We start from the raw sequence: 25252 nt of genomic DNA, 5'->3' as shown, positions 1-25252 counted from the left end.
TACACACTTCCTTTAATTTAATATTAAATCACCTTTATTCTTCCTTACTCCTTCTGTGGCTAAAGAAAAAAATGGGGGAAACTGAATTCTAAATATAACAGACAAAATATTTCTGGTCTCTTACAAAGAGGTAGATCTTTAGGGGCTCAAAAATACCTATAATGGGCAAAAATACAAAATTCTAGCCTCATTTTATTTTTTTGCTGCAGTTTAATGTACATGATTAAAAAAAACAATACAAAACAGATGACTGCCATTTGTTTTTGGTATAGAGCTGATTCTACAATATGATTTAAGAAATTCAAACTCCACAAAAGTTGTTATTGCAGCCAATAACAAGGCAAGATAACATGTGATCAAGCAGAATTTGAAGAAGTACTAATTCCATACCATGACCTATTATGTAAGGAATAAAATCTACTAACACTTTTGTTTTACAGGCTAAGTATTTTAATTTCTAGCTATGTAGTCAACTTTAGATATTTTTGAAGCAAAATAAACATTTTAAGGCAGATGTACATGTATGCATATACATATATGTGGATATAGGTAAATATATCACACACACACACACACACACACACACATACACACGTACACATACACACAAAGTACAATATCCATCCTGTAGCAGCAAATAACCATGATTTTTTTTATTGGAGGTTTCCTTATGATCATCATTACAATGGGAAATTCAAAATATTCTAAAAATTATTACAGCATTGTGGAAAGCAGTGGGATAAAAATCCAATCCAGAGAGGCTGAACTCCTCTTTGTTGACAAGAATGAGACATTCACAGCAACAGTCTATGTTCTCTCATAAAACCTGACCACGTGAGACAGAGATTTTGTAATTTTTCCATACATCACTAACTCAAATGTGGCCTTTCTTGACCCATTTAATTTTGTGCCTTGGTGGGCAACAAAGAGAAAAAACCAACAGGCTTTTATAATTGCCTCACTGTACCTATGACCAACAGAGACTGAACAGAGTAATACTTTATTCATGTCACTATTCATCCAATGATTTTTGAAGGCTAGTAGCTTGGCTGGCATTTTAAATTGGTGACACGTAGACTAAGTAAAAGTTCTGGCTAAAGTGAACCACCAACCTAATAATGGTTTTAAAACTTATCAATTTTCTTCCTTGAACATCTTACTTAAATGTTCAATTAGAGCTACCAACTCAGGATTTCCACCAAGTGCTTCAATCTGTTTATAGGCTTCAGATTCAAGCTCCCTAAGTGTATTACGAGTATATTCAAATGAACCTACATTCTCAAGATAATGTACACAGTATTTTTTAATATCTATGTTTTCTGTCCTCTGGCGCAAGATATTCTGAACCTGAGTGCTTTCAGGTCTAGACCAAATGGCATGAATAGTAGGAAATGAAAACTTGCCCTCAGTTAGATCTTCACAGAAACTTTTGTTCTCACTATATTCTTTGGAGTGTAGATTAGCATAATCATCCCTAATTTGGAAAAAGAGACCAAGTGTATTAAGGAGTGGCTTTAAATCTTCTTTATAGTTGGAGAACAACTGCATAAGACCTACTGCTAATCCAAACAGTCCACCTGTCTTCTGCAGCACCATAGCTTTATATTCTTCTTCGGTGGGACATGTGTAATTATCCCTCCAGTAAATATCTAAGCCTTGTCCCTGATGAAGTTCTAGGAGTTGGCGGGTAAAGAGCTTTACTGCATCTGGGTGATTGAGAGTTAAGACTTTCTCTAGACCAAGGAAATACACATAATTGGCAGAATTGATTACAGATGGAATTCCATATATGCTGTGAGCAACAGGAAAGCCACGTCGTAGTTTTGAGTTGTCTTCAATGTCATCAATAAGTAAACTGGCATTATGTAACATCTCTGTCACTTCAATGATAATCTATCCAAAGAAAAGAAAGAATAAACTAAATTTTAATATTTCAAAGAAGCACACAAGTTAACAATTACGTAACATGATATTCCAATTTTGTACTTCCATATTGTACCTACCATCCCAGATTAAAAGTACAGAAAATTTCAACTACTGCGCAACAGGTATAAGGAACAAATCTAAGACTTCACAAGGCCTACTTGCAACTAGACAGAAGTTTCCTTAAAACTAGTATTTCTAAATTATATCCAATGACATTTTAGATCCATTTGACTTACTAGATATTCATTAAGTTCCCAAATATTTAAAAGTATCAAAAACAATAGCTAACATTTATATAGCACTTACCATGTGCTTGGCAATGTGCTAAACATTTTACCATTATTATTATTTTATTTGATCCTCACAACAATCCTGGGAGGTAAATGCTATTACTATCCCCACTTTACAGATGAGGAAACTGAGACAAAGATAAGTTAAGTGACTTGCCCATGGCCCCTCAGTGAGTAAGTCTAAGGCCAGATTCTAGGCCTGGTGCATTATTCACTGTGCCACCTAGCAGCTTTGGGATCTTTTATCAAGAACATGCCTTTCAGGTATAAAGCCCACCAGGATATTTACATTAAAATTTAACTTCCGTATTTTGATCATTTACTTAAGAACCTAAAGCCAAACTATGACACAGACACCACACCGACTCACTGGAGGAACATTTTAATTCTTCTAATGTCCTTGATGGTCTCCTCTGACCATAATCTCCTATTCCTCCATTTTTTCTACTCCCCTACTCTTAGTCAAACTGCTTTTCACCCTCACTGACCTCTGGCTCCTCAACCCTTTCTTGCTTTCCAGTTTACCATCTGCTTTGAGGGTTACATTTACCTTCCTACTAGTCTTGACCACTGTCAGGCACTTCAGTAGTTTTGATTGATACCACCCTAGACTCTCTTGCTCTCTTAAAGTTCCAACACTCATACCTGCTAATCTAGTTAATGTTTACCAACAGATTTTTTTCTGGTCATCAGACTGCTGGTGAACAAGGTCATGAAACTATACTACTTATGTCCATTATACATTTGAGCTAAACCTCAGCTGGGACCTGTTTGGTATTGTATTTAACTTCTGCTTTCCTATCCCATTCTATTTCACACATTTTAAGCCTTTTCCATTCTCCTCAAATGCTCACCTTGCTCTTGCCATCAGTAGATGACAACAACTTCTACTTTAAGATTATGTAGGCACATGGTTAGAGTTGGAAGGACATAGTACAACTAAAGGACCTGCTCAAGGTAAGTAACCTTGCCACAAAGCCAAGATTCAAACCCTGAGCTTCTGACTCAAAGACTGTAATATGAGCTCTCTGGATACTCCTCCCCTAAAAGGTTTTCTTTACTTTATTCTTTACCATTCTCCTCAGAAGGAAGGGTGGATTCTTCAGGTGGTCAAGGATACCTGCTTTCATGATCTTGTTTCTCCCTGCCTATTCTAAGACCATATTCTATTACATATCCCTGTCCCCTAGCTCCTTTTCTTCTGCATGTAAACATGCTCAGGTTTTGCCTATTCTAAAAAAAAACAAAAGCCCTTTGACCCTTCTGTCCTCATGAGTTACTGCCCCTCCATTCTTCTCTCTTTCGCTAAAACTTCTTGGAAGAGGACTCTATGGTTGTCATCTCTTCTTCACACCTCCTTAGAATCCTCCAATTTGGATTCTACTCTCACCACACCAGTAAAATTACTCCCAGGGTTACTCTGACATTTTTTTCTATGTTCTCAGTATCTGAGCCGTTTCTGCTGACTAGCTGCTGCTTCCTGAAACTCACTTCTTCCTCTTCTATCCGAAAGAGATCCTGCTCTCCTTTGTCCTCCTTTTAGGAACATTCTTTTCCTTCGCTGGCTCTTCGTCTCTTTCCACTAAGGCTGGTATTTTTTCTCAAGGCTCTGACTTCTGTCTCTAGACTCACTCCCTTAATTCTCATCAACCCACAGAGTTGCGGATATTATCTCTACACATATGGCTGCCAAAACTATTGTCTCCACTTCTAACTCTCTGCTGAATTCCAGGTCCTCATTTCTAAGTGCCTACATGACATCTCTACCTATAGGTGTCGTACCAGTAGCTCAAACTCTACATATCCTGAACCAAACTGAAAGTAATAAGTATTTATTAGGGGCCACTACATGCCAGTCATCATGCTAAGCACTGAGGATACAAAAAGAGGCAAAAGACAGTCCCTACCCTCCAGGAGCTCACTACTCAAACCAATTCCTCCCTATCTATTTCTATTCATGGTTACCCCATGCCTTCAAGGCACCCAAGCTAGATCCTCACTCTGTTCCAAGAGGAACAAAATGGATAGAAGGGGTGACTGAGGATCAGTGTATATGGAGATGGCACACACATGTAAGAAAAGTCTAAGGCCTGGAGAGGGGAAATACGATTAAAACAATTTGAGTGAGGATCTAATTAAAAAAAAAAACAACCTAAGTTAAATTGTCATTGAACAAACTACAAAAGGAGATAATAGAGTAGTAGTTAAGGCAAGGGATCACAAAACCTGGATTTGAGGAATGACAGAGCAAAGATGGGAAACTTATATTATGAAAATATCTGCTTCAGCACTTTATTTCTCTAAAACAGAGTGCTTGATAAATTCCTTGGTTTGCTATGAATTTAAGGCTTTGAAAAGTCAGAAGGAAAACTGCTCTTCTGATCACTAAGGAGTTGACCGCTGAAATAAAAATTATGGGAACTTTAGGAGGACATGAAACATCCATCATAGAGTTTGTGAGAGAAAAGAAGGGGAAAACCAAACCAAGTTCAATGGCTGCCTAGTTTGGGGATCAAAGCCTTCAAAGGGTTCAGAGAAGGATCATCGAGGTCAAATCAATTTTAAAGGGATGAGAAACTCTCAAGAATTAAATTCCAAACCTACAAACAAAACCAATTCTGGTAAGGATGAAAAGAATGCAGTAACTAAGAGATTCACCCACCAAATCAGACTTGAAAAATCATGTATAGAAGACAGAAGCAAAAGCATGTAACAGAGAATAAAAATAAAAGACAGACATGACCTTATAATAAGAGTATTGCCAGAAGCATCAGAGTGAGTAGTGCCCCCCCTTTAAGTTGTGTTGGGAGCAAGAAGGAGTTCAGAAAAACAAACAGGATTGCTGCTTGGGGTGGATGGGATAACATATAACACAGAAAAGATGGAACTATTCAAATTTAATTTTGCTTGTATTTTCTTTGTTAAGGAGAATGATCACTGAATGAAAGAAAAAACAACAGAAAGTTTTTGTAACTCAGGACAGGTCAGGAGGTAAGAGTGTACCTTTTTTGCTCTCCTTGAGTGTAAGTCACAGGGCTCTAGCCATGTTTAGAAGGCATGCTTTTACTTGCAAATGAGAAAAAGGTGGTGGGTATAGCTAACATATCGAATGAGGTGGGGTCCCAAAGGGTCTTGACTCGCTGGACTTGATAGGTCACATCTAAAAACATGAAATGTCACTGTTCAAACTGGAGACAGAGTGATTCCACAGGTCCACATTTCTAAGTGCCTACATGATATCTCTACCTATAGGTATCCTACCAGTAACTCAAACTCTACATATTCTGAACCAAACTGAAAAGATGTGAATGTTTCTGTGGACTAAAAGTTTGAAGTGAATCAACGGTGTCAGAGAAGTCCAGGCTACACTGAGAGGGCATCTTCTAGGACAATTTCTATAATGAGGGAGTTGATATCTTGCTATATTTGGTTCTCATCAAACCACATCCGGAAATGTGCTCAGCTCTTGGCACTGCAGGGTAGGCAAGTCACTAACATGCTGGAGAGTATGAAGCAGCCAATTAGTATGGTGAAAGGAAGAGAATCCAGGAATTAGAGGTAAACCAGCTGAAGAAACTGGAGATGTTTAACCTAGAGAAGAGAAGACTAAGGTGGGGGGAGGTCATGATAGTTGTCTTTAAACATCTGAAGAGATGACTTATAGATGAGGGATTTTGCTTGGCTACAAAGAGTGGAAGTAGAAGCAATGGGTGAAAGTTATAGAAAGGCAGATTTCAGGTAGAAATAAAGTTCGACTTCCTAACAATTAGGTATGTCCAAAAGTAGAATGGATTGCTCCCGGGGGTTACAGAGTCTTCCTCACTGAAAACCTTGACACAAAAGCTGGATGGCTTTTTAGCAATATAATCATAGAAGAGATTCTAATTCGGGTCCAAGATCAACTAGATGTTATTTGAGTTCCATCTTAATTCAGGTTCTATGAATATTAATGTTTTTGTTTTTATTTACTCAGTAATACAACATTTTACATATACCAGGTGTCCTTCACAATCTCTCTCCAGCCTCTCTTTCCAGGCTTATTTCACCTTACTCCTCTTCACCCACCCTATGATTCAGCCAGGATGTCCCACAGGCTCTTCTTCAAACTCGGCACCCCATCTCTCAATTCTGGGCCTTTATATACGTTGTCCCCCAGGTGTGAAAGGGGCTCCCTTATAGTCTTTGTATCTTAAGACTCCTGGCTTCCTTAAGAGTCAGTTGATGTACAGCTTCTTATGAGAAGCTCATCCTGCAGTTAGTACTTTTAAAAAAATTTTTTTATTAATTTATTTTGATTTATCAATAACCACTTTTATAAGCTTTTGAGTTTTAAATTTTTCTCCCCTTCCTTCCCCAAGACAGCATGCAATCTGATATAGGCTCTACATATACATTCCTATTAACACATTTTCACATTAGTGGTGTTGTAAGGAAGAATTAGAACCAATAGGAGGAACCACAAGAAAGAGGAAACAAAACAAAACAGAAGGAAAAAAAAAGAGCAAATAGTATGCTTCGATCTGCGTTCAAACTCCATACTTCTTCCTTCGGATGTGGATAGCATTTTCCATCATGAGACTTTTGGAGACGTCTTAGATCTCTGCATTCCTGAGAAGAGCTAAGTCTATGAAAGTCAGTCATTGCACAACGTGGCTGTTAGTGTGTACATAGTTAGCACTTTCTCTCCACCAAAATTCTATAGAGTATTTTTCCAGCAGAGTGTAAGTTCCTTGAAGGCAGGACTATTATCCTTTTTATTTTTGTGCCCCCAGGCCCTAGCACAGGGCTTTATACATAAAAGATGCTTAATAAATGCTCATTGGATCATAAAGGTGTTAAAAAATGTTCATTATGTGACTATTTAAATTTACAACCTGTGTAAAATTCTCATTAGTATAATGTCTTACTGATATCTCCTAAAATTCTTTAACACTCACAATCTAACATTTGCATAATGCTTTCACACTCCTAATTTCATTTAATCCTCATAGAACACAAAGGGTGATTTGTCCAAGATAATGAGGCTAGTCAGGGATCAAGCAAGTTCTTCTAACCTATAGTTTGGTAATCTTTCCACAACACCATAATGCAGGACTCAATGTATACAACAGACCTGGCAGAGGTGGGCATTTATACGGATAGCTTGGTGGCCCAGTGGATAAAGTGCTGGACCTGGAGTCAGGAAGGCCTGAATTCAAATCTGACGTCAAACCTTACTAGCTGTGTGACCCTGGGCAAGTCAGTTAACCTTGTTTGTCTCAGTTTCCTCATCTGTAAAATGCGCAGGAGAAGGAAATGGCAAACCACTGCAGTACCTCTGCCAAGAAAATCCCAAAAAGGGGGCACAAAGAGTTGGAAAGACTGAAACGACTAAACAACAAACAACAACAACTTCAGCACTGCAAGACTGGGCCCTCTATCCATTATGCCAAGTTGCCTTTCAAATCTTAGGGGCAGCTAGGTGGTACAGTAGATAGAGTGCTGGGCCTGGCACCCGGAAGATTTGAGTTCAAATCTGGCCTCAGACACTTACTGGTTGTGCAACCCTGGGCAGGTCATTTAACCTTGTTGGCCTCTGTTTCCTCCTCTGTAAAATGAGCTACAGAAGGAAATGGCAAACCACTCTAGCATCTTTGCTAAGAAAACCCCAAATGTGGTCAGGAAGAGTTAGATATGACTGAAACAAATGAACAACAAAGGCAGAGGTAAGTGATGTCACAAGATCCTCATCTTGGCCATTATAGTCTTACAGATGATTTCTCAATTTCAGGGCCTGTGTAATGGAGTTATTAAGGCTAAATCTCAGAGCCACATGCTATTAGGTAAGCACTGCCCTGGAGGAAAAACTAATGGCTTAGAAAGACATAGCATTTTAGGCTTAATGAGATCTTCATAATACCTATGTTCTAGAAGTTTGAAAAAATCATTAAAATATTGGGAATTGTATAAATACCTGCGTCTTATCTTCAGGAACTTTCAGCCAGTGATTAAACGCCTGTGAAAGTTTGGTTCTCACTTGTTTACCTGCAATTAAAATAATTTTCTGTTAGTAATCAGTATCTTAACTACTGAAAATCCATACATGTTTTCCAGAGTTATTCAGTCCAGGCCAAGTTAAGTAATCTTCACTATACTGTCTTATTCCCAGATCTGGGAAATATAAAGTCTCAAATGCTTGTAAGGAAGACCAAGATCAGTTTTAGTCCCACTTCTCCTCTGTATTAAAAGCAATGAATTTCAGACTGAGAAAAAGGCCTCAGAGATCATAATATAGTTCATCCTCACCCCCAATTTTAAAGATGAAGAATGGGATGGTAAGTGACTTGGGCAAAGTCACACTGCTAGTTAATGGCAGAGTTGGGTCGGAAAGTTTTAATAAATTAGGTCCTTCAGTAAAGTTAATTTAACTTAGAAATAAATACTTAGATCTAAAATTGTTCATATTTATTTCACTTATATCTAGACTCACTCTCTGAATTTGGACTTCTCTACCTTCACCTTGCTTGCTCACTTCACTACCTGGAAATATTTCCACTCAAAGGGTTATGTCTGTCTATCTTTCATTGTTTTTCCTGGTTGTGATGGCCTTTATTATTATTTTCCAAAAATTCATTATTTATTTATTTTTAGAATTCTTTAAAAAAAATTTTGAGTTCTAAATTCTTTACCTACCTCCTGCCCTCCCTTTACCCAGTGAGAAGGCAAGCAATATGATAGAAATTATTCATGGGGAATCATGGGAAACATTTCCATATTACCCAGATTGCAAAAATAAAAGCAAGAAAAGTAAAGAAAGTGAAAAAAAATATACTTCAAAATACTCAGAATTCATCAGTTCTCTCTCTGGAGGTGGATAGTGTTTTCACCATGAGTTCTTTGCAATTATCTTGGATCACTGTACTGATCAGAGTAGCTAAATCTTTTACTGTCAATCATCGTTATAATACTGCTGTTATTGTGCACAATGATCTCCCAGTTCTTTTCACTTCACTTCACATGAGTTCATGTAAGCCTTCCCAGGTTTTTCTGAAACCATCGTGCTTATCATTTCTTATAGTACAATAGTATTCCATCAAAATCATGTACCATAACTTGTCAGCCATTCCTGAATTGATGAGCATCCCCTCAATTTCCAATTCTTTGCCACCACAAAAAGAGCTGCCATAAATATTTTTGTACATATAGGTCCTTTTTCCTTTTCTTTGATATCTTTTGGATACAGACTTTAGTAGTGCTGGGTCAAAAGGTGTAAACAGTTTTATAGCTTTTTGAGCATAATCCCAAATTGTTCTCCAAAGTGGTTGGACCAGTTCACAACTCCACCAACAGTGCATTAATGTCCCAATTTTTCCATATCCCCTCCAACATTTGTAATTTTCCTTTTCTGTCATGTTAGCCAATCTAATAGGTGTGAGGTGGTACTTCAGAATTGTTTTAATCTGCATTTTTCTAATCAACAGTGATTTAAAGCATTTTTTTTTCATATGACTATGGACACGTTTGATTTCTTCTGAAAATTGACTGCTCATATTCTTTGACCATTTGTCAATTAGGGTATGGCTCTTATTGTTATAAATCTGTCTTGGTTCACTATTTGAGAAATGATGAGGTCTTACTCACTTGACTGGTGACTTTCTCAATTGGTGACTCTTTCCCATTGGGGACCATGGTGAAGCTCCTTATTGGGACCATCATTTCAGGAAGAATTCAAATTATGCTTCACTTTACTCAATACTTGATTCTCTCTCTTCCTTCTCAGCTGCCACATCACTCCCATATAGATACTGGTCTCCTGCTCCACCTTTTCGTTTCCATATATGTGTCCTTTCCACCCATTAGAATGTAAGTTCCTTGAGAGCAGGGACTGTCTTATGTGCTTAAATGTTTACATACCTATCATAGGGCCACAATCGAGAAATACAGGTATGTTTGTTTGAATGGAACAGTGGTTCTCCTCAAAAAATTGGCTGTTACATGAATCACTTTCTTAAGTGATTTATGATAAGTCACATTATAATAAATTTGGAATCAAAGAGTAGGATTCAAATCACTGCCACTTACTATCTTTTGACTTTTTTGGGTAAATATCTAGTGATATATTTTGGTTTTTCACATCACCAGAATTCCTCCCAGTATTCCTTCCCCTTCCCTTTCCAGAAAGCCATCCTATCCACATAACAAAGAATATTTTTTTGAAGAAAAAAAGGGAAGAGAATAAAAATCAGCTAACTATATACATATATATACATATTATACACACACACACACACACACACATATATATACCTCTGAAAATATATGCCACACCCACAGACCTCCTACATCTGTAAAGGAGTAAATGCGAGTACCTTCTCATGTCTTGAGGCCACTCTTGTTATTTGTAATTTTGCAACATTTACTTTTGATTTTTTTGGGAGGGCTGTTTTTTCCATTTACATTCGTGTAGTCATTGTGTATGGCTGTCATCTTTTTCTTTTCTTTTTGGCTCTGCTTTCTTTACTTTGCATCAGTTCATGTAGATCTTTTCATGCTTCTCTATATTCATTATATTCATCATTTTACAGCACAGCACTATTTCATTACATTCACATATCATAAAATTTACTCATTCGATAATTGGAGGGTACCTGCTTTGTGTCTAATGTTTTTCTACCACAAAAAAGTGCTGTTATAAATATTTTGGTATATATAAAGATTTTCTTCTTATCAATGCTATTTTTGGAGTATAAGGCTAGTGTGGAATCTCTGGGTCAAAGGATGTTGACATCTTAGTCACTTTATTTACATAATTCCAAATTGCATTCCAAAATGATTATACCAATCCACAGCTTTACCAATAATGCACTAGTGTACCTATCTTCCCACAATTCTTCCTGCTTGACTATTGACTTTCAATCTTTTGTCATCTTTGCCAATTTGCAGGGTATGAGGTATAACCCTGGAGATTTGTTTTGATTTTAATTTCTCTCATTATTAGTGATGCTAAATATTCTTTCATATGATTATTATTTGTGATTCTTCAGAAAACTGTTTGTTCATATCCTTTGATCGCTTACCCATTGGGAAATGGCTTTTGTTCATATACAGCTGTTAGCTGAGTATCTTGGATATCAAAACCTTATCTGAGAAATCAGATAAATTTTTTCCACATCTGAATGCTTCCCTTCTTATCCGAGGTGCTTTAGTTTTGTTTGTGCAGAAGCTTTTTATGTTCATGTAATCATAATTAAAGATTTTATAATTTCTAATGGCCTCTCTCCCTTGTTTGGATAAGAACACATCTCTGGTCCACTGCTGTGAAATGTATATGATCTGCTTCTTTTCTAATTTATCTAAAGATATGATCTCTAATATTCAAGAGTATCCGTTTTGAATTCATTGTGGAATGAGGAATATGATGTTGGTCTAAGCCTAATTTCTGCAGACTGCTTTCCAGTTTTTTCCAACACTTTTTATTAAATAGGGAATTCTTGCCTAAGTAATTTATGTTTTCTGGTTTCCTAAACACTGGATTAATGAGTTCCATTAATTCTCCCTTGTCTAGTCTGTTCCATTGACCTCTCTATTTCTTTAACCAATACCAAATATTTTTGATGACTCATGCTTTAAAATATAGTTTGAGGTCTGGATGTGCTATTTTCCCTTCATCTCTACCTTTTTATCATTATTTCTCTTGATATTCTAGGTCTTTTTTTTTTCTCCAACAGTTTTTTTAAAAACAAGATCTATAAACTGTCACTTAGATAATTTGATTGGTAGCATTAAAAATGTAAACTAACTTTGGTAGTGACTAAGCTATGAGAATGGAATATTGCTCTAGCTATTTGTTGTTTTTTATTTCTCTAAGGAGCACTTTGCAATCAAATCTAAAGTATTTTGTATACAATTAGTCTCCAAAAATTCTACACATTTTGTAGTTATCTGGAATGATATTTCCTTTTCTATTTGTTACTTCTTGGATTTATTATTATTATTATATTGAAATGCTGTTGGGTTTTGTGGGTTTTTACTTTATAGCCTGCAACTTTGCTGAAACGATTCTTTCAACTAATATCTTTGCTGATTCCCTAGAATTTTCTAAGTAAATCAATACACCACCAGCAAATAGGGATAATTTTATCTCCTTTTTGTCTGTCTTCACATCTTTACTATCTTTCTGTTGAATTAATACTAGCACTTCCAGAACTACATCAAATAACAGCGGGGAGATGGGTATTTTTGCTTTGCTTCTGTATTTACTGGAAAAGGTTCTAATGTTGCATATGATACTTGCTTTTGGTTTTGAGAAAGATGTTTTATGATATTAAAAAAAGATACTGCTATGACAATACTTTTTTAGAGTTTTCAGCATAAATGAGTATTGTGCTTTGACAAAGGTTTCTTTCTGCCTCTCTTGAGATAATCATGTGGTTTTAGATATTTATACTTTTAGTATGACTAATTATGATTCTTTTCCTAACATTGCGCCATTCCTGCATTACTGGTATAAATCCAACTTGGCCATAACAAATGATTTCTTGCATGAACTAATGTAGTAAGTGTGACAGGATTTTACTTAAACAGTCTGAATTGATATTCGTTAAACACACTGATCTATTATTCTCCCTCTGCTTTATCCTTTTTTGATTTAGGTTTTAGGGCTATGTTTGTATCATAGAAGGAGTTGGGTAGAGTGTTTTGATTCTTAGTTTTTGAGAATAATTTCTGTAGTTTTGGTACTAGTTGTTCTTTTAAAAAATTTGATAAGAATTCTCCTATGAATCCATTAAGACCAGAAGGGTTTTTTCCCCTTTGGTTGTTCCATTATAGTGAGTTCTATTTCCTTTCCCAAAATGGAATTAAGATCTCTTTTTAGTCTTCTGTTACTTTGAGTATTTTATAATTTTGAAGGCATTCTGCTCTTTTGTGTTCTTAGTATAAAATGGTGTATAATAGGTTCCGATAATTTTTTAAAAATTTCTTCTGATTTTGTTGTGATTTCACTTAGATTATTTACTATTTTGCTTATTATATTTTCTGCCCTCTTCTTTTTAATCATATTGGCTAAGAGTTTATCAATTTTGTTAGTATTTTCAAAGGACCACCTAAGTTTTGTTTATAGTCTTCGGTGTTTCCAGTTTATCTATTTCTCTTCTAATTTTCAGTATCTCTTCTTCTGTGCTTTTTTTTTTGTTTTATTTGTTGGCTTTCTGAGTTTTAAAATACATATTCTTTGTCAATGTATATTTTTAAAAATGTAATTTTTCGGGGCAGCTAGGTGGTGCAGTGGATACAGCACCGGCCCTGGATTCAGGACAACCTGAGTTCAAATCTGGCATCAGACACATAACACTTACAAGCTGTGTGATCCTGGGCAAGTCAGTTAACCCCATTGCCTAGCCAAAAAAAAAATGTAATTTTTCCTTTGAGGACTGCTTTAGCTGATTCCATAAATTTTGGTATGTTGCTTTGCCATAATAATTTCCTTTAAATGATTTACATAATTATTGTTTTTATAATTCTCTGATCCACATATTGTTTAGGATTTCACTGTTAAATCTCCATTTGGTCCTGTATCTTTTGTTTCTGCTTGATGAACTGATCACTATTTTTATTGTTATAGTTTTTAAAAGATACATTCAATATTTCTGTCTTTTTACATTTATTTGTAATATATTTGTGCCCCAATACATGGTTATTTTTTTATAAAAGTTCAATGTGGTACTGAGAAATATGTATATTCTTTATCAGTCCCATTTAGAAGATCCCATAGGTCCTGTAAGCTCTAGTTTCTCAAATATTTTGTTCAACTTTTTATTTTCACTTTTGTTTATCTTTATGTTCTACCTTTAACTTTCAAAAGTTATTGGTGCCTAATTTCTATCAAAGTATATTTTATCAGAAATTAGGAATTAGTCTAATGTTCCAAGCCTTTGTTCCTCCACCCCCTACGTTCTCTATAGCAAAATCCTGTTTTTATTCTAAGATTTTAATGAGTAGACTGGAAAAAAGTTTAAATTATTTAAGAATAAACAGTACTCATGGTTCTTCAACAGTACTTAAATCTTCAAAGGTCCTACTCTGAAATACTCTGCTTTGAAAGAAGTTCTGTATACATCTCATCAATTTGATCTCTGTAATCCTTCTTTCACTCATTCAGTCCTTTCTATTCCACTGCAACCATACTATTTTAGCCCCTCATCTTCTCTTGCCTAGTATATTGTAAAAGGTTATATAAATGTATTCTGCAAAGCTTTAAGTCCTATGTAAATGTACTATATACATTTAAGCATTATATAAACAATATTATTAGACTTCCTACCTCATTCCCCTTTCCATTCCTTTACACCACTGCCTGAATAATCATCTAATTGTACCATCCCTACTACATTTTCTACTCAAAAGCTTCTAGTGGCTCCCTACTGCTTAGAAATGATATATAAACTCCAGTTCATGGCTCTCCATAGTCTAGTTTTAAGTAACTTCATTACTCCCTTTCTGAGAAATCTGGACTATTTTTTTTTAAGAAATTAAGTATTTTATATATTAAGTTAGATATTTATTTCTTTATATTTTTTAGCTATATTTATTATTCCTATATATATATATATTATATATACACACATACATATGTTATATATTAAGTATTTTACCAAATCTCCCATTTTCTTCTCCTTTACTTAAGGCTTTGAGAATGTAGTGGTCCTCCCTGCTGAGGTCATTTAGAAGCTTCCACAAGTCTTGTAGCTCTAGTTTTTCTAACTTTCCTCATCTCATCTAGGATTTTGCCCTTTTGATTATAAAATATTTCATTAGTATGGTGATCTTTCTTATGATCTCTTCTTCTAGGTTACTATTCCCTATACCCTTCACTCATAAAGAACTATCCCACTGAGAATATCCTTTTCAGTAGGTGTTTACTTCCTGATTTACCCTTCTTTTTTCATTCTCCATCCCCTTCTTTTATTAGTATTTCTGGACCCAGAAGACACTCTGTAGAAAACGATCTTAATGCAGAACTGCTGAGATTGCATCATTCCGGAAATCTCAAATTATTAAACTATATCTCATCTCTTTCACTTAGGTAGAGAGAGAAATGTTTAGGAAATGGGGTGTTCAGATTAGTAGAGCTCAGCAGAAATCTTGCAGCCTTCAAGGTTTGTTTTTGAATATTTTTCAGAAATGAATTTCACTTTAATTATGCCTAAGTTCATAGTGGAAACTACAGGATTAGATGTAGGTGATCACATCTTTTAATAAAACCACTTCATTTTCTAAGAGAAAAAACTGGGGGTCAGAGTTTAAATGATTTGTCCAACTAGTTATAGTACAGACAGGAGAGCCAAGGACATGCTTTAGAGAGAACATCCATACTTATAAGGTGGCAGAAGGAGGTCAATGTGGATAGGAGTTAGAAGACCTCAGCAGCAATTCTGGTTTAGATATTATTTGTGTGAACTCTCTGGTTTTCAGTTTTTTTCACTTGTCAAATGAGGCTTGTACTAGAACTAAGGCTTCTATATAGTCTACTATTCTACGAATTTAAAAGCTGGATGGTCATGAAGGAAGGAGACTCATGAAAGTCAACGTTGTAATAAAGAAGCCAATGTAGGAAAAGCTGACAAAGGAAGGTACTATAGAATCATTAAAAACTAGAGGTCATCTTAGAGTTCACCTAGTGGTGTTCTTTCCTTGTACAGCTCAGGAAACTGAGATGCCCTCCAGAGATGCTCAGAGATGAAATAACTTTTCCCAATTACTAAAGAAAAGGCCAAGAGAAACAGGCACTGGGTCATCATGTTCAAACACAATCTAGCTCTACACCCTGCTACCTCCCTTGTATACAAGTGTTTAATGCTACACAGAGATCAAGGAGAATGAGTATTGAAGAGAGGCCACTGAATTTGGGGATTATATGATCATTAGAGATCAAAAGCAGTTAAGAATTGGTGGCAGAGGCGGTAAGGAGAGGAGCTATAAACAAGGCTAAAAACTTTTAAGGTGTGAAGAAGGTAGTTTGAAAAAAACCCAGTAAAACTGGAGATTGTTTACTGAAAACAAGGTGGCGAGATGGGAAGCATGAGCAACTTAGAGGTTTGTAATGCTCACAGGGAATGTGATGTATAGTGAAGCAACAGGAAGTGGGACCAAAATGGATTATTAACACAGATAATGTCAGGAAGGGATCAGAGACCTAGACAAGAGATTTGTACAAAAGAGACTGGTACCTGATATACCATCCCGTTCCTTTAGGAGATTTTATTTGCTTTTCTATGAAGGCAGAAACTTCCCTCAGCTTGAAAGACTCAGGACTTGCAGGTAGAAAATGGAATCACCTGGCTGGAATGAGGAGGAGGAAATAGCAGTTGCTGGGACATGAAAAAGATTAGATTTGTCAGGGAGAATTTGACACTGGTGATCACACTTTGGATATTGTTTCTCTTCCTTTATTCCTTTTCAGTGAGCTCATCGGGTTCCATGGGTTCAACTATCACCTCTACTGGGATGACTCTCAGATCTCTAGTCTCTCAATAACAATTGCCTCCAAGATCTCTCAAACAGAATGTCCTGTAGCATCTCCAACTCATTATGTCCAAAACAGAACTCATTGCCTTTTCTCTCATTTCAGATTTCCCTATTCTTAATTCACCAGTTTTGGTTGAGTAACCACAATCCTTCTAGTCATCCAAGTTTGCCACCTCTGAGTCAGCCTTAATTCTTTATCTTTCCTCATATCCAATCACTTCTGCAATTCAAAACTGAGGGGGTAAAATCAACAGCTCATATCCTTAACCCTTACTTCCCAGACATCTTCTCTTGTCAAGGGCAGAGCTATTAATCCTTTCATCTCTGAAAGGTCTACCCTGCCCACTATTTCAGGCAAGCTTCACTCAGACTTCACTTTACTACCTGGATATATTTTTTGTCTTGCCTCTATGCATATATCCTTGCTCATTCCTCCATCCCTCGAACCCCACCCTGGAATCATTACCATTCTGCCACCACTACTATAAGGGGTGTGTCAATCTACTCCCCCATGATCCTATTCACCATCTCAGGAAATTTCTGGACCAAAATGCCCCTCCCTGGCCATCACTCGCCTTAAGGATGTCTGTCTTTATTAGGATGTAAGTTTCTTGAGGGCAGGGATTATTTCTGCTTTTATAACCTCAGTCGTTGGTAGATAGGACCAGTGACATCAGGACGATGATGTCTTGCCAAGCGAATTGTATTGGAGTGAGGCAGAGCTATGCAGAGTCATAAGCCTCACTCTTTCCTTCAGAGTCATCAGTGTCTAGTGGCAAGACATAGGTCAGGATAACTGGAGACAGCTCAGGATGCAGTGGGAGACCTTGGCCTTAATAAGTTAATAGGTCTTTTCCAGGTCTCAATTGTCTGAGGCAACACCCAGTCAGTAATTAAAGGCTAGGTAAGAATGGAGGCCTAGTAGTGGCTGCCCCTCTGGGAACCCAATTCCAGCTGGGCAATGCTGTTATTTCCTCCTCTTCCTCTTCTCACTGTCCACATGGGGAATTGTACCTTTACATGTGGGTTCTCTGTCCAAAGGAATATAAATTTTGATTGCTTATATTTGCAAAGTATCTTGAGGTTTGGGGACTAGATTTTTTTTTTTCTTACCTTATTTATTCTTTTTTTCTTTTTGCTAAGGGCAATTGGGGTTAAGTAACTTGCCCAGGGTCACACAGCTAGTGAGTGTTATGTGTCTGAGGCCGAATTTGAACTCAGTTCCTCCTGACTCTAGGGCCAGTGCTCTATCCACTGTACCACCTAGCTGCCCCCTATTTATTTATTCTATCATTGTTTTTTTCTTTTTTTCCAAAAATCTGAGACAATTAACTCTTTAGTCTCATGTAGTTTTCAGGTACGATTTCTTGAAATATAGCTCTGGAAAACCAGGCTTTCACAAAGCCCATGAGGATTCAAATGGAGCTACCCGACTATACCTTTGGACTCCAATCACTCTGGCTCTCACTGATTGGCCAATAATAGGTCCCAGACCAAGACTCACTTCCTCCTTCTTTGGATTTTGATGGCTCAGAGTGAGTGTAGACAGCAATTGTTTCTATTCTGGCCAGCAACTCTGAGGCTCTTCCCCCAGCCTTTAAATGCCAAATAGGTGTTGCCTCAGGCTGAGATCTGGGAAAGAGCTAACTTAAAAAGGTCAAGGTTTCCCACCACATCCTGACCTATGTTTTGCCACTGGACTTTGATAACTCTAGAGGAGTAAAACTTACGACTCTGCACAGCTCTGCCTCACTCAAATCCAATTCACTTGCAAGTTAAGACATCACCCTTCCGATGTCACTGGTCCTCTTCGAGAACAAAGGATGAAAAACAACCTTAGTACATAGCAAGTGCTTAATGCATACTTTTTCACTCAATACATACTTTTTCATTCATTCTCTCCACTCATACCAGCCTAGCTGAGGTGCTCATCACCTGTCTAGATTACTGCATTGGCCTTCTAACTGGTTTCCTCCCCTCTTTCCAATCCATCCTCCACAGTGGCCAATGAAATCTTGTTTGGTCATGATTTTCAGGGTATCTTATAATTCTTAAATTATCTTTTTGTCAACTTGTTTTCCAGGTCAGTTTTTATGATAGCAGATACTTTATATTTTCTTCAATTTCTCCCCCCCAATCTTTTTATATTGTTCTAATATTTCTTGTCTCTGGTAGTGAAGAAATTCTGCCTTCTCTGTTCTGTTTTGTTTGGGAATGTGCTATTTAGGTAAGATTTTCAAACTTCTGTTAGAAGCTGTTTTTTTCCCCCAGGGCTCTTATTTAAGTTTTTAATCTTCTGTTTCATTTCTTCTAGGTATTCTTTTAGTACATTTTTTCCCTCTGAAGTAGATGTTGTGGGATTACCCTTTCTTCTGGGTTTATAAATTAGGCATCTCCTTGGCCCACAGTATATCTTCCTTGCATCGCATATTTTTATCTATTTAACTTCTTCTTTAGCCTCGTTATCTAGTTTGGGCCAGAGCCAGGCTACACTTTCCCCAGTACTCTTGAATGGGATGTTTAGACTTTTTTTTGTCCTGTCTCTCATTTCCATGTTGGCTTCCACCTCCTCTGTTATGTTTGGGTTCAGAGGTCTGGCAATACTCTAAACCCTCATCCCAATATCCCTGGAGCATACCTGAACACAACACTTGCATATGTCAGCTCATGCTGACTTCCCTGACAGGTCCTCTCTGTCAATGCATATAGGATTTTTGTTGTCTTTGCAGAGGACTTTGACGAATGAAAAAGTTTACTGTTATTTCTTTGTGCTTCTAAACATCATTATTTAATCTGATATTTTTAAAGTCTTTATAGGACTATGACCAACAGGGCTTTGCTATGAGTTTTTGTATCATCATGTTAACTGGAAGTCTTGACAAAGGTCATGTTCTTACAGCCCAAGTCTAGACATGGTAGAAACTCCAGTGGCTCCCTGGATTAAAGACAGAAAGTCCCATCTGGCTTTTAAGGTTCTTCATAATACGATTCTAACCTGCCTCTGTCTCTTTCTTGAACTGAATTCTTTATTTCTTTTCCCATTGACCTCTTCCTTCATAGAGCACTACTGCACAACTCCCTCCGAGATCTTGTTTACCTCCACTTCAGGCTCAGTGCATAGTGCCTCCACTCCTCTCTTTTGTGCACTATCTGCTCCAGCCAAACTAGCCAGCTCACTGTACCCCATTCAAAGAATTTCATCTCTCATCTTTAGGCTGCTGCACATGCTGTTTGTTCCTCACACTTGGCATGCACGTCTCCCTATTGCCTGAGAGAACCCCTAGTTTATTTCACAACTCAGCTAAGGTGCCATCTCCCACAGGCAGCCTATCATGGTGTTTCAGTTGCAAGTGTCTTCTTCCTGAATATTATTTTGAATATATTTTTCTATGTATAAGTTGTTTGTCCTCAAAAGAATACATTCCCTGAGGGGAGTATTTAATTTTGTTCTTTTTTATCTTTAGCATCCAGCACACAATATAAAAGGGACTTATAAATTTTTGCTGACTGAATCGAATGCAGGAATGAATCCCTTCTCCCTCTAACTTTCAATTTCTCTTTATCCACTGGTCCCTCCTTGCTTCCTATAACATGCTCAGGTATCCCCAATCCTTAAAACAACAACCACCACCACCACAACACCACCACCACCACCAACACTAACAACACCAACACCACCTTCACTTGCTCCTGACTATCCCCTGGAACAATTACTCTCTATTTTCTTACCTTCTACTCATTTCTCAACCCTTCATAATGTGGCTTCCATTCTTAATCAATTGACTGAAACTGCTCTCTTCAAGTTGATAAGTGATCTCTTTATTGCTAATTCAGTGACCTTTCCTCAACCTTTCTGACACTCTATAGTAGGGGTGGGGAACTGTGGCCTCAAGGCCACATGTGGTCCTCTAGATCCTCATGTGCAGCCCACATAGATTCAGTCAAAGGGCCACACTTGAGGATCTAGAGGGCCACGTGTGGCCTCAAGGCCACAGGTTCCCCACACCTGTTCTATGGTGTTTGACACTTGACTACCTGCATTCTGGATCTTTTTTCCCAGAATCTATAAAATTTTATATCAATGTACCAATAATTTCTATTTTAGTCTTAGTCTCATGCCTCATCATGGCATGAGGTGATGTTAGTTTCTTAAAGGGTACATTAGCAAACTGCATGTCTACAACCTAAGTAGAAGAGGCTCTGAATATGGGCATGGTATTTATATGTGTACATATCATTCAAGGACCCATCTACTTAAGTAGGAAAAGGTTCATCAGGAGACTGGGCACCAGACAAAGACTCTTTTTTCCAAAAACAACTCAAATAGTTGATTAATGTGCAGAGCAATTGTAATTGGCATTGTTGGAGGAAAAGTCCAAAGTGATGAAATAATGGATATTTTGAAATATCAGGGTAAAGTGGAGCGGGAGTGTATTTATATGGCCACCAGGGGGGCCAAAAATTTAATGAGTCTATCAAACAATTTCCTCCGTCGTCAGACATGTTAAGGCATGTTTGTAGGAGACCTAAGTATTCAGTTATTTATGTTCTCCTCAAATTTTGGTCATTAAAGTAATCCTTATACATGTCTTGAGTATTCCAGATAAATTTCAAAATATTAGATAGCTTCCGGTTTTTGTGATGAGGGGAAAAAACAACTACTTCATACATATTCTTTTTAGTGTTTTTAAAATCATGAATGTTGTGTTTTATTAGTGATTTTTTTTCTGTATCTATTGATATAATCAAGTATTCTTTTTTGGTGTTATACTTATCTGGTTTTGAAAATAACACCATATTTATCTCATAAAAAGCTATTTGACAATGTTTTTTCCATCCTTCTCTGGAACTAATTCCTTTCTATTCAAGAGCCCTGGAGGAAAAAAATTGAAAACAAAACAAAACAAAACAAAACAAAAACGCTTCAAACAGAAGGTTGAAAATCTTACCTAAATAGTACATTCCCAGACAAACAGAACAGAGAAAGCAAAATTTATACTTTGGTTCTAAAGCTATGTGTATCTTATAATTTTTGTAACCAGCTGTGGTAAGGGGAATGGATTACTACCAAGGATCAACTACCCAGTGAAATTGAACATAATCTGTCAGGGGAGGAGATAGACATTCAATGAAATAGAGGACTTCCAAGCCTTCCTGATGAAAAGACCAGAGCTCTACAAAAAATTTGATCTTCAAATACAAGACTCAAGAGAGGCATAAAAAAGTAAACAGGAAAGAAAAACAACAACATGTTATTCAATAAGGGCAAACTGTTTACATCCTTACTAAGGAAATGATACCTGTAACTCTTGAGAACTGTATCTTTATTACGACATTTAGAAGGGGTATACATAGAGGGTGTGGGGTATAAACTGACTTTGATGTGATAATAAAAAATCTAATTAAGTGGTGAAAAGGGGTTGTACTGAGAGAAGAGCAAAGGAGGAGGCAGAAAAGGGTAATTACATCACATGAAGAGGCACAATGACCTATTACAATGGAGGGAAAGAAGGGAGAGAGATGAGCACTGTTTGAACCTTACTCTCATCAGATTTGGCTCAAAGAGGGAACAGCATACTCAGTTAGGTATAGAAATCTAACTTACCCTATAGGTGGGAAAAGGGGAAAGAAAAGGGAGGGGGTGGATAGAAGGGAGGAAGAAGAAGCAAGAGAAAAGGGAGGGGCAGCTAGATGGCGAAGCTGATAGAGCATGGGCCCTGGATTCAGGAAGACCTGAGTTCAAATCTGGCCTCAGATACTTGACACTTACTGGCTGTGTGACTTTGGACAAGTCACTTCACCCCATTGCCTCGTCCCCCCAAAAAAAAGAGAGAGAGAAAAGGGAATGAAAACGAGGGAGGTGATAGAAGGGAAGGCAGACTGAGCAAGTTGGTGATCAGAAGAAAAACTCTAGTGAGGAGGGAAAGGGAGAAAGGAGAGAGAAAAGCATAAAGAGTGGGGAAAACAGGTTGGAGAGAAAGACATAGATGGTAAATCGTAACTGTGAATGTGAATGGGATGAACTCTTCCATAAAATGGGAAGCGCATAGCAGATTGGATTAAAAACCATAATCCTACAATATGGTGCTTACAAGAAATACATTTGAAGCAGAGTGATACACAAAGAATAAAGGTAAAAGGCTGGAGTAGACTATATTATGCTTCAGCCAAAGTGAAAAAAAAGCAGGGGTAGCAATCCTTCTCTCAGACAAAGCAAATGCAAAAATAGATCTAATTAAAAGAGATAAGGAAGGAAACTACATCCTGTTAAAAGGTACCATAGAAAATGAAATAATACCATTACTAAACATCTTTGCACCAAGTAGTATAGCATCCAAATTCTTAGAGGAGAAATTAAGGGAGTTACAGAAAGAGACAGACAACAAAACTATACTATATAGTGGGGGACCTCAACCTCTCCCTCTCAGAACTAGATAAATTTAATCACAAAATAAACAAGAAAGAAGATAAGGAGGTGAAAAGAATTTTAGAAAAGTTAGATATGGTGGACCTCTAGAGAAAATTGAATGGGGATAGAAAGGAATATACCTTTTTCTCAGTGGTACATAGCACCTGCACAAGAACTGACCATGTATTAGGGCATTAGAGACCTCACAAGCCAATGCAGAAATGTAGAAATATTAAATGCATCCTTTTTGGATCATGACACAATAAAAATTTCATGTAATACAGGGCCATGGAAAGACAGGCTAAAAATTAACTGGAAACTATAATCTAATCCTAAAGAATGAATGGGTCAAACAACAAATCAAACAAACAATCAGTAACTCATCGAAGAGAATGACAATAATGAGACAACACACCAAAACTTACGAGATGCAGCAAAAGTGGTTATTAGAGGAAGTTTTATATCTCTCAATGAATACATGAATAAAATACATGAATACATGAATAAAATAGAGAAAGAGGAGATCAATGAATTGGGCATGTGACCAAAAAAGCTAAAAAAAAGAACAAACTGAAAATCCCCCAATTAAATACCAAATTAGAAATTCTGAAAACCAAAGGAGAGATTAATAAAATCGAAATTAAGAAAACCATTGAACTAATAAATACAACTAAGAGCTGGTTTTATGAAAAACAACAACAACAATAAAATAGATAAACTTTTGGTTAATTTGATTAAAAAAAAAAGGAAGAAAACCAAATTACCAGTATCAAAAATGAAAAGGATGAATTCAGCACCAATGAAGAGGAAATTAAGACAATAATTAGGAGCTATTTTGCCTAACTGTATGCCAACAAATTTGACAATCTTAGTGAAATGGATATTTACAAAAATATAAATTGCCCAGATTAAGAGAAGAGGGAATAAAATACTTACATAACCCTATTTCAGAAAAAGAAATTGAACAAGCCATCAATGAAATCCCTAAGAAAAAATCTCTAGGGCCAGATGGATTTACAAGTGAATTCTATCAAGAACAACTAATTCCAATACTATATTTGGGAAAGTAGGCGAAGAAGGAGTCCTACCAAATTTTTTTTCTAAGGGTAGCTAGGTGGCACAGTGGATAGAGCACCAGTCCTGAAGTCAGGAGGACTTGAGTTCAAATCTGACCTCAGACCAAACACTTGACACTTACTAGCTGTGTGACCCCGGGCAAGTCACTTAATCCCAACTGCCTTAAAAAAAAATTTCTGATATAAATTTGGAGCTGATATCTAAAACAGAAAGAGTCAAAACAGAGAGAGAAAATTATAGGCCAATTTCCATAATGAATATAGATGCAAAAATTTTAAATAAAATATAAGCAAAGAGATTATAGTAACTTATCTTGAGGATAATAGACTATAACCAGGTAGGATTTATACCAGGACTACAGGGCTGGTTCAATATTAGGAAAACTATCAGCATAATTGGCCATATCAACAACAAAACTAACAGAAATCATATGATTATCTCAATAGATGCAGAAAAAACTTTTGACAAAAACAACACCCATTCCTACTAAAAACACTAGAGAGCATAGGAATAAATGGAATCTTCCTGAAAATGATAAGTAACATCTATCAAAAACCATCAGCAAGTATTGTATGTAATGGAGATAAGCTGGAAGCATTTCCAGCAAGACCAGGGTGAAACAAGGATGTCCATTATCACCATTGTTATTCAATATTGTACTAGAAATGTTAGCTTTAGCAATAAGAGAATAAAAAGAAATTGAAAGAATCAGAATAGGCAAAGAAGAAACAAAGCTATCACTCTTTGCAGATGATATGACGGTATATAGAATCCTAGAGAATCAAGTAAAAAAACTATTTGAAATAATAAACAAATTTAGCAAAGTTGCAGGATATAAAATAAACCCACATAAATCATCGGCATTTCTATATATTACTAACAAAGCCCAACAGCAAGAGATAGAAAGAAAAATTCCATTTAAAGTTACTGTAGACATTATATGAACACAATTACAAAACACTTTTCACACAAATAAAGTCAGATCCAAATACTTGGAAAAACATCAGCTGCTCATGGGTAGGCTGAGCTAATATAATAAAAATGA

The 25252-nt window shown here is 36.6% G+C and overlaps 1 protein-coding gene across 2 annotated transcripts in view; it reads right to left on the bottom strand.

Annotated features, from left to right (window-relative positions):
• Positions 1 to 66: 66 nt before the first annotated feature.
• Positions 67 to 25252, bottom strand: part of LOC114049847 (geranylgeranyl pyrophosphate synthase) — a 51155-nt gene continuing 25969 nt past the window's right edge. For both annotated transcript variants that reach the window (XM_027871274.1, XM_027871275.1), the window contains 2 exons: positions 8170 to 8240; positions 67 to 1893 (listed from right to left, as the gene is read on the bottom strand). In XM_027871274.1, coding sequence (XP_027727075.1) covers positions 1135 to 1893; positions 8170 to 8240 — 830 coding nt within the window. In that variant the 3' untranslated portion in view covers positions 67 to 1134. The remainder of the gene's footprint in view (positions 1894 to 8169; positions 8241 to 25252) is intronic.

This window comes from Vombatus ursinus, unplaced genomic scaffold (assembly GCF_900497805.2).
Source record: "Vombatus ursinus unplaced genomic scaffold, bare-nosed wombat genome assembly UNPS02014798.1, whole genome shotgun sequence".
NCBI classification, from domain to species: domain Eukaryota; kingdom Metazoa; phylum Chordata; class Mammalia; order Diprotodontia; family Vombatidae; genus Vombatus; species Vombatus ursinus.
Note: the sequence above shows the minus strand (reverse complement) of the source record. Positions and strands in the feature narration are given on the sequence as shown.